Here is a 10,602-nt window from a genome sequence, read left to right as displayed (position 1 = left end):
TTCAGCACACACCAGTAAAAAATCTATCAAAGGACCCTGGTTTAGCCTATTCAGTGCCATCTGCATTTACACACGGATGACATACCTTCTATACATGTTTGTTCATCCTACACTTGTAGAAATAGTATCATGACAACTGGGTAGAAAGGGAAGTTACAGTGCTTTACTGGATGTTAGTGCAGCTTCACCGATACTGAAGATGCCTACCATATAACTGGCGGAACATCTTGTGCTTAGTCTTTCTAGAACTTACTACAATTAGTTTAACCTCCTTCAATATCCGTGCTTTGCCAGATAAAAAAATTTGCCTCAATATATAATCTGCTGACACAAAACGACCGAGAGTTCACTGAGACAGAGAGGAGACAACAAACTCTTTATTAGCATAGAAAGCATGGTACAAAAACTGTTCTGGTGAACAGTACTGCCACCACCACTGGTATGACATTCCCAAGAAATAACTGCATTATAAGAAAACACAAAGCAGAAAGAGATATTAATGATTTCAAGTACGAAAGGCACACAAAAAGCTGTAGCTGCAAGAGACCCCTCACTTACAAGGGGACAGCTGACAAGTGTTAGTAAATGCAAAACAAGAGAGAAGGAACGAGATAAAATTTTACCAAAAATAGCTTGCAGCCTACTAGTATTGGCCTCTTGAACCAAAGGCTACAGGCACCAGTGAAGTACATTGCACAGAAGAGCATATCACAGTGAGTGCATTTTCCCTAACAATAAAACTGACAAAGGAAAGAGGATACACAATAGGTTGGTTTCAGAAAAAAAATTGTGACTAGTACTTACAATGTTCTCCACTAATACAGAATGTCGCAGAATAAGGCTGAAGCTATGGAAACGAGCACTAACTTAGTCACCAACAAACCACAATTCAGAACATTAACAACCCATTTGCATGCATTTCATCCTCTGGTACCGCAAGCCCAAATCAAGAGCTGGCTCTATGGGACCGTCCTTCGTGTTAAAGAGGCTTGATATGGTGCCTCAAAATCTTAAACGGAGAGGTAACACCGGTTTTTCATTTCCTTACGCAGGAATTTGGCAGGCACAGTAAGAATTGCGTCATTCAGCCATAATACATCCGATAGCAGAAAAACCCAAGGAACCTGCTTCAGTGCATTTCCATGACCACATGACTAAAGTTCCAACACTTGTACAGCAAGTACAAATTGTTTTGCAAGACTTCTCTTTATAGAAATTTCTCTTTTTTTAATTTTGTGTCACAGCTTTGCTTTTTTTTTATGCAAAAATATGTGCAAATGGAGATGCAAAGGCAAGACAAAACTAGCAGCAGTGCCATCTCATTTGTGTCCACCTTCTCTTTCATCGTGTTTAACACGAAGTCAAATAATCTGGCACACCAAAACAGCATTGTGACTTCTTCCCATGGGGCCATGTTGGCATGTGACTTGAAGCGTGCAAACGGCTGCCTATTGCGACTTGCTAGATGGAAGAAAGCCAAACAGTCGGCGGAATATGGCCCCGTCGGTTGCCTTGTGATCAGGTGGGGAAGCAGCAGACGAGCCCTGCCACATCTGCTCAAATGATGCCTTATCACCTGTGGTTGGAGAAAAAAAAAAACGAGACACGTACTACATTGTTGGCCAACTTGCATCACAGCAGCACTTTCACCTTTGTTACCGCAAACACTTTGCTGTACAGACAAGCTGACATGGCTCAACAACTCACTACAGATGGTGGCAACTTTGTTTTGCGGGACTTGTGCACATTCAGAAAACATAGGTGGCAAAAAAAAAAAAACTGCAGTCCTTGTGTCTATAAATGTACACATCCAAGAAAACAAAATTGCCAAATTCAGCATTTTCTCTTCACCTATTTCTCTTTGCTATTTTATTTATTCAGATTATATTATGCTGCAACACACATCTCTTGAAAATGCTTGAAATATTGTCCTGTCATTCCATCAGTATCATTGGCCAGAACTGAATTAAGTACAGAGCAGTGGCTAAGGATTGTATTGCAGCATTCTATAGCCAGATACAACTTATGTTTGCTGTGAAGCTCCGCCCACATTCAAGGCCGTCGCACAGAATTCCTCCACAACAAAAAATTCGCCTGCTGTTTAATTGAAACTTTTCTTGTTACCTAAACAAAAAGTCAACCACAAGAAAATGATCAGAAGGTATAAAGTTTTGATAATTGGCTCATTTAATAATGTCAAACATTAAAAAGCTGATTTCGTTTACTGTTGTGATTAGCTAACAAAGTAATACAAGACTCTGCGGACCATGGCCCAGTGTTAACTGCTGTTTTTTTAAGTTGTCCTACTATAGTGCAAAAATGCTGGTTCTTAGCACGATTTGTGGCATGCCATAAGGTGATGCAAACAGCTGGCACTTTTTGTTTTTCAATTTTCATGTGCCAGATTTCGAGATCACCAAATTTTATCACAAAAATCTTTTAAGACATGCAGTGACAAGCGCATGGCACACACTGGAAGTTACTGTCGGACATGAAAAACTTGACTGATCTTCACTGATCATTTCTGCCTGTACTTGTCAAATCCTTTAAAGCAGTGCACGTATGTGTGCAAAATGCAACTTGCCTTCATCCATGTTTATGTACTGTTCTTGAGTCTCTGTAACTCCATCTGGTCTTGTGATGGTGCGAACAGTCATGGACCGGTCGCCCAAGCTGCGACGCACTGTCACCTCCTCATTGCCCTGAGCATCCCTCATAACAGTGCGCTCTTGAATCTTCTGCGAGAAAAAGCGCACAAAGACATGAATGAAACGTCACTCATTTTGCACTGGCCTAGCAGCCCAACAGCAAAGCTAAATTGCAGCACATATGAGTTTTATATGGTCCCGCATCACAAACATGAGTTCCAGGTTAAGGGGGAACGTGGAGCTAAAATCACGGTTTTCACACACAAAAAAAAATCTTCAAAATTTCTCGCTTTGGATTCTTGATTTCATAAAACTTCTCACCAAGTTTGGTTGCTACCTTCGCAGTAGAAAAGAAAATAATCATTTTCACGAGTCAGTGGTGTGCGTTCGCTGTCGAAAGCGCCTATGAAGACCCGGCTGTAGAGTGTCAAGAAACCGAACGCGAAGTGAAGGTCCACATTGGAAAGTTTGTTTTCTACGCTTTCTAGTCGTGGGAGACCTGTCAGTGTACACCAAACCACTAAAGAAAAACTAAAAAAAATGGCAGTGGCTTAGCTCAGCTAGGCCAGGACATACGTAGCGAGAGGTACGGTTAAACTTGATTACACCATGTCGTTTAGCTTGGTTTCTCTCTGGCTATGTCCAATGTTTAGCTTTGGTTGTTATCCCCCCGTTGCGTGTAATTGCGGCTACATTAAAGACTGGACTGTTGCACTTCACCATCGTCGACTTCAGTAGGTAAGCACGTTTTCCTAGCCACGTCACTCTTCCGTCTCTTTTCGAGACGCTCAGCACGCTCTTACTCTGTCTCCTCTGCTCGCTGCTGTCTGTTGCCTTCGTTCCGTCGTAGAGCCCTGCCTTTGACCCGACACGCCGAACTAGACAATGAAGCACCCTCCGAGTCCATACATGCCCCTTGCCTGGCCGCGTCGTCCTTACGACGCTTCTCGAGGCATACGGCTCGTTGTTCCTCCGTCTCCTCGGCTCACTGCTTCCTCTTGATTTCATTCTGACGAAGAAGACTGGCTTCTTTGTCTCTCCGACTCACTATCCATATCTACCGACGGCTCCACCGAGCCGCCTTCTATATATGTACAGCTGCACCAACCCACCTCCTCCCACGGCGCACGTGCACAGCTGTTGCAACTCGGTTTCGCCGGCGCGCTGCGGCACCGGCTCCTCCTGTAACATCACGCCAGATGGCGCGGCGGTTGCTGGGCAACGGCTCAAGGTCACGGTGCGGCCACGGCGAAACAGCAAGACTTGTGCGTAATGTAGCTTTCGCTACAAAAAATGCATATTTTTGGTCGTGGAAACTGCAGATATGCTAGCAAACCGAAACAGAAGTTTGGATAGGCGGAAATACAGCACATGACCTACCAATCCTGTTTTCGTGTCACTTGGAGTCTTGCTGAGCCAGACCTTGGTTGACTCTATTTGAAGCTGGTTATTTGTTTATCTTTCAAGCTAACCAAGCAGCCAAAGAAAGCATTCCACGAGCGTAGACAAGAGCAGTGGGCAGCTCTAAAGCTGAAAAAAGGAGAATACTTGATGCAATCGCTGCACAGCAGTGTCGGGTTGGAAGAGGAGAGGCAAGCCTATGCAGCAGGGCACTTTAATTATTTTTGGCCATAAAATTAAATAGCACGCACTTAAATCTTTAAACCTATTTTTCAGAGTTTGCACTCTTTGGAAAAAAAAAAAAACGTTACGAAAACTATTGTTTCCAAACTGTTTCGTGATAAGCTGCTTTCAAGGTGGGTTGCTAGGCTCAAATTTTGTCAGGAACAAGATGAGGTACTTTTTTGATCCTTAAATTTTTCCTAACACCAAAAAATTATCAGATGTCTGACATACACAAAGTTTCATCTAAGATTTTACGCAATTTTTAAAAATAGGCTTTTTGAGTTATAAGAGCACTTTTTTCCGCAGTGTAGTGCATCAGAATACAGCCAAAACCTGCTAACTAGCAAGCTGTTCAACTAATATAGAATAGCTAAGTTTTTAGCTCTTACTATCAGGCTCCTTATTTATGGAGAGGCGTGTGGCCCACTGTAAGTAATATCCATATCATGATGATGATTATGGATTTTTATGACGCAAGGTCATCTATGGCCTAAGAGCGGCATGGCACAAGGTGTTTTTCATTTCTCAAAGTGGGGTCAAAGACCCATTTCCCAAGCATTTCACCCTAAAGAAGTCGAGCACCAGACCAGGGGAAAGCTTGTACCCATTGTATCACCGGTGGGCACCCGGCGACACTGGGGACCGAACCCCGCACCTCCCGCATGCGAGACGGATGCTCAACCACTTGGCCATCGCTGCAGTAAATAATATCCATATCAGTTTTTAGAATTTTGAAAACTCGGTTAAAATTAGTGCTGTGGCCCAACAAATTCTGGCTACATTGCACGAAAATACATGCACTTTCAAGAAGCTTGCACGCAAAGCAACCTCTCCAGTGCATGTAACTCATCAAAATAGCCAAAATTTCTTGGGCCACAGTGCCTAGGATAACCGCGTTTCCAAAATTCTAAAACTGATATAGATATTACTTGCAGTGGGCTACACGCCTCTCAATAATTAAGGAGCCTGACAGTAATAGTTAAAAGGTTAGCTATGCCATACTAGTTAACCATCTTGATAGTTAGCAGGTTTTCGCTGTATTCTGATGTATTACATCGCTGACAATGCTATGCCAAAAAAAAAAAAAAGCTCTTCTAACTCAAAAAGCCTATTCTTCAAGATTTTGTAGTCTTAGGTAAAACACCCTGTATAATGACAATAGAAAAAAATGGCTGTGGTTTAGCTCTGGTTAAAACTGGAGAGACCAGATAGCTACAGCTGGCCGAGTGGAACTTGCTTGGTTGAACTGCAAAGTCAATCTTTCGCTGCTCCGTTTCGCTGGGCATTCCTTCATCTTCGTCCCTGGACGTGGATTCAATCTCTCCCTCCTCTCCACTACCCCCTCACTCTGTTTTGCCGACACCATGTGACCAGCCATGGCGCCGCCACGCTGAAGGCTCGAAATGCTAGCGTAATGTAGCTATCTCTACAAAATAAACTTCATTTTTGAGGTGATGACATTTTTACAGAAATGGCACAAAAAAACATGCGACTGCCCTTATCTTGCAGTATAAACCACCCAGAGGGCATCTAATCACAAACAATTAGTATATCATCATTTTTGAAATGAGTTTTCCTAAGCTGACAGACCTAATTGCTCTAAATGACAGCTACGCGTTTTTTTGCTTTCCAGGCTATGGTAATTAAATTTAGAAAACAGTCTAACGACAAGAAGCTAAGCCACTCCAAAATTTTTATCAAAATTGGCACAGCAGTTCAAAAGTTGACACTTCAGCTTAGCATCCCCCCTTTAACAGAATACACCCCATTGCTTGCTTTTCCTGACCAACACAGATCAGATTATTTAATCGCAATAGCTTTCAGTTGGCGCAAAGGGTCATGTGGCCACCTTTATATGCTCATGAGGCACAGTCTTGCTCCAAGGACCGGATTGGTGAGTCGTACAAGAGCTCGTCTTTCAGCATAGTTGCAAAACATGAGCGCTACTTTACTTTTGGTTTGAACATTTGTTTCCCTGCTAATTCCGAATCATCACATGCTCTTGCCAGACCTATGCAGAATTTCCCTACCATGCTAATTAGGAATCAAATGCTTGCTTCTCTAGTATAAAAATGCTTGCCTCGAATACACAATTTTCGACTTGGATAAAATTATTCTTGGGAACTGCAACACTCCCAGAAAAACCTTTATTCAAAGTCTTGCAAATAACTCGCAATTTTGAGGCACTGTCAAAGAAATGTTATTCCAAAAGAATACAAAGCAGCGCCTGGGTCGTGGGTGTTCGAGGCACAAGACTTCAGCCTTTTTGCTCTGCCACGGATTTCACCTTCCCACTGTGATGGATTTGCGCACTGTATGTTCACCAGCAAGACTAGCCCCTACGAAATTTCTTGCTACATGCACATGCCAATGCCCTCTATAATGCACAGTGCAACGTGAGGACTGCGCTGACACTAAAGACGGCACACAGACTTTCGCTTGAATTTACGCACTCTTTCAGTGCAGAAGTTGCCTTCGAAAACATTTCAAGATATGTCCTGAACTAGGGATAGTTGCTAGTAATGCTACTCACTTCCTTCACTTTTTTCCAACCGATCTTCGAGCCATGAGTAAAAGCAGTGTTCTGTCACTATTACCTATGCGAACACATATGCTAGTGGTATCAAAAGTACACGCAGTTCTTGCACTTACATCAGAAACAGCATGCAATCCTACAGAACTTAAAGAAGTATGTCGTGTTTGAGCATGCGCACACAAGTAGCTAGGCTGTTTACAGGCACATGACGCCGCCTAACCTTCACTGCATGTCAGAACACATCACGGTACTCCTCTTACTTTTGCTTTTATTGAACATGAAAACGCTTGCAGACTCCAAAGCAGAAGTGTCAAACAACGGCCAGTGCCCCAGTATTCGTCAGCCCCATATCCTGCCCCTCCACTTACTCCGTTGTGCGAAGAGAAGGTGTGCACCGAGCTGCTACTCCCTCCCCACCAGCCAGGAGGAGGAGCAGGCTGTGGTGGTGCCTCGAAGGGGACGGGGGCAAACAGGCTGCCCAGGCCGCTCCTAGCCACGTGCTCATCCAGGTCTGCAAAGTCGTACAGGTATCCCCACAAGGCTCACGGTGCCGTTCCCCAAATGTATAGCAGGCTACAACAATCTGCCACCGGCCAATTCCTCTGCCTATCCCTTCAAAGTGTTCCCTTTCTCTCGCAATGCCACATGTGAATTCTGGGTTCAAACCTGGCCGCCACGGGGGCCGCCTTTCAATGGAGGCAAACACAAAAGGCGCCCCTGCTGTGCAATGTCAGTCAGAGCACGTTAAAGATCCCCAGGTGGTCAAAATTATTCCAGAGCCCTCCACTACGGCACCTCTTTCCTTTTTGTGGAAGGTGATTCCTGCAGTCTTTTCTGCAATTTTCATATGCCTTGGTTACCCTTTGACCGGTATCGCCTTTTTCATTTTTGACACTGCTTTGCTATGAATGGTTTTAACTGTCTACACTGGTTCCTTGTTTTCACCTTTTTCCATTTTCTCTTTTCATGCAGCCTGGCTAAGAGATATACGATTCTGCGTTGATAAACACAAGTTATTTGTAGTTTATTCCACGTTATAAGCCAGTTTTATATCAATTTTTTTGTTTTTTGCTGTATAGAACTGTGGTGTGTGCTGTTAGTAACAATGACAGCATGGAGAAATATAGGTCATCGCTTGATCATCGATAGATGTTGCGCTCGGGCGACGGATGTAGCTATAAAATGTGTCCCTTTGAAGCTAAATGAATCTGCTGGTAGCCAGTGCCAGTCTTGTAAGTATTCCTTCTCACTGCCCACGCCATCGTTGCACTATTTCTAACAGTTCAAGGAAAAAGCTGTTTTTTTTTCATTACAACGAATTAGCTGGGCACGACGTATTGAGAGAAGCATCCATAGATGGCACCAGCTACACGAGGATCGAATACCGCGGAAAGCACAACACGTCAGGTGGCCATGCGCACCTTCATGAACGGCCGTACTATTTGTCACGATCCCATCGTCACAGACGCTTCCCCCCGGTAGCCTCTTTTGCAAAGAAGTAATTAATTACCGGTAATCGATTACAGAAAAACAATAACTGAATTACCCGAAATGTTACCATCTGAAAAAGTAATCATGAACACAAAATTACTACACAGCAATGTAATTACGAGTAATCAATTAAGTACAACTCCGGTCACGACCACGGATATTATTAGAGAGAGCCCGAAAGAATGGCGTCTGTCAGTGGTGGTCTGCTGCTGATAGCTGCGGGATAGCCTATAAATGATGTCAAAGGATTATTTCGAAGGGGAAGTGTAACTAATGTCATGAAACTTTTTGATACGAATTATGTTCACGGCATGACGGAAATTATATCAAGTGACGGGTGTGAACTGTCTGCCCGGCGTAACATACATGAATGAGCTGTCGAAGACGTAACGGTAATACAAATTTGCAAATGGCAATTTTTTCGCATTTGTGCATTATATTCATATTGCTTTGCGCAGCTATCATGCAGCGAGTAGATTACTGGCATGAACTGCACCTGTTATGCAGGCATCCCCAGCAAAATAAACACACCACCACAGCTGCTGTCATCTTCGAACGCTGTGACATGCTTTCCAAAACCAGCTATTCACAAGCCTGGGGCATGTCAAGATCTATACTCCATCTCGCATGTTCTTGCACTGGAGTAGAAACCATCGAGGCAACTGCCTTAAGAAGTGTGTATACTGCTTGCGAGCATATCAGGACAGCACATGTATCAAAGCAATTGTCTCGCCCATGTAGGTTCCACTCAGCTGTAAGAGCTCGTGGGATGGAGTGGAGGAAAGTTTGTCCAATATTCTCAAAAGTCACACAGCTGAAGAGACTACAAAAATAGTAATCAAATTCAAGTATCTTGAGCACCAAGTCAAATTTGCTCTTAGGTTGTTCTTGGGTTGCATTATTATTCTTGTGGTTCCGAGTAGTTTGGTACTAAGTGCAGTGGTGTGTGGGGTTTAACGTCAGCAGCTACAACATGGGCATGAGAGACGCTGCAGTAGAGAGCTCCGGATTAATTTCTACCATCTGGCATTCTTTAGCGTGTGGCACAGCACATGGGCGATTTGCATTTCGCCTCTATTGAAATGCAGCTGCCATGGCCAAAATTTGATCGCACTACCTTGGCCTCATCAAATAAACACCATAGCCACTGAGCCACAGCGCCAGGCTGCTTAAATGAAATGCCCAACCAGTGGCATACTACACCCTCCAATCCAAGCCAAGTGGCTTCGTCGTTCAAACCAGTGACTATAAAAGATGGCATTTGGTAATGAATTTATCTGCCATGTTGGGAGCCCAGCTCTTTTCCGAGATACTTAAATAAAGTACTTCACTCTGTCACTGTCACTCACACTTATTACTTTGTCAGTCACATCATCAATTCATTTCTCACCCATGTCCCTGCATGGAGTCTCCTCTGGTTGGGGAGGTGGTCCAGGGCAGAATGGCGGCATTTGGAAACATGGACTTTCTTCAGGGTGAAGAGGACCGGGGGGAAAGTGTGGAAACTGGAAAAATAATTTCAATTAGGCTTTTAATGTTTTCCGAATGTGCTGGGGCACGTATTGGTTCGAACAGGTTCATCTCGACGCAATACCTGCAGATTCCACATCTGCTTTAAAACTTATCAACTTTGTGGTGTTGCGCACTGACGTAATGACTTGCAACCATGGTGGACAGCCAAACTGCACCAGCTCAATCCTCACCATGTCGGGGCTTCTTTGGAATGGCTCACTGTAGTCTGGAACTTTCAGCATGCGGTCTCGCAGATGACCTGGCTCATTCCGATCTGGTCCTTCGATAGCGGGTACGTCGGCGCCTGCGTCATTGCGGAAGTGACAGTCACACGGCTGCTTTCTGGTGCGGGTTCGAAAGGTACAGACCGTGTGAAAACGGAGGAAACTCAGTCAGACCGAAACTACGGAAGACGCTGTCGAGGTGTCGGAACATATCCCACGGATCGCCAAACAAAGAGCCTTCGTATGGGTTGTCATCGCTTCCGAACGCACCATCATCTCGGTACGGCGGCTCTCCAAAACTGCGCAAAAGTTGATAGGCGATCATCTACCTCTTTCTTGATTGTTTGTGCTCTTTGCTGCGCATACGCTGTCAAGGCACCACCAGCTGCCAGTTCACATATGCGAGCAACTTACCTCGGATCTCTGCGCGATGGAAATCCCATGAAGGATCGAAAGAACTCGTGCAGGTTCATGGCTTTCAGGCGTTCATCAAGCTACCAAAACTAGTGAGGGCTTCTTTTGTCGTATCAACGGTGATGACTTGGCGACATAGATTTTGAAGGAC

General features: G+C 44.2%; 1 protein-coding gene across 2 annotated transcripts; it reads right to left on the bottom strand.

Annotated features, from left to right (window-relative positions):
- Positions 1–364: 364 nt before the first annotated feature.
- LOC144125218 (HCLS1-associated protein X-1-like) lies at positions 365–10,590 on the bottom strand. Of its 2 annotated transcripts, none has more exons than XM_077658429.1 (7): positions 10,452–10,590; positions 10,182–10,336; positions 10,005–10,117; positions 9,692–9,806; positions 7,179–7,321; positions 2,585–2,738; positions 365–1,576 (listed from the first exon to the last, which is right to left on the bottom strand). In XM_077658429.1, exons 1-7 carry the CDS (start codon positions 10,508–10,510, stop codon positions 1,449–1,451), a joined length of 867 nt encoding a protein of 288 aa, XP_077514555.1. In that variant the 5' UTR covers positions 10,511–10,590; the 3' UTR covers positions 365–1,448. The 2 variants fall into 2 exon arrangements, with proteins under 2 accessions (XP_077514555.1, XP_077514556.1); XM_077658430.1 differs by having other exon boundaries at positions 10,212–10,336.
- Positions 10,591–10,602: the final 12 nt, after the last annotated feature.

The sequence above is a fragment of the Amblyomma americanum genome, chromosome 3 (assembly GCF_052857255.1).
Source record: "Amblyomma americanum isolate KBUSLIRL-KWMA chromosome 3, ASM5285725v1, whole genome shotgun sequence".
Lineage (NCBI taxonomy): Eukaryota > Metazoa > Arthropoda > Arachnida > Ixodida > Ixodidae > Amblyomma > Amblyomma americanum.
The sequence above is the reverse complement of the archived record's forward strand: the minus strand, read 5'-3'. Positions and strand labels throughout refer to the sequence as shown.

Coding starts and splice junctions, on each gene's coding strand:
- LOC144125218 (XM_077658429.1), bottom strand. CDS start 10,510: ATGAACCTGCACGAGTTCTTTCGATCCTTCATGGGATTTCCATCGCGC. Junction 10,337..10,451: donor CCATCGCGCAGAGATCCGAG/GTAAGTTGCTCG, acceptor ACTTTTGCGCAG/TTTTGGAGAGCCGCCGTACC. Junction 9,807..10,004: donor TCCAAAGAAGCCCCGACATG/GTGAGGATTGAG, acceptor TTATTTTTCCAG/TTTCCACACTTTCCCCCCGG.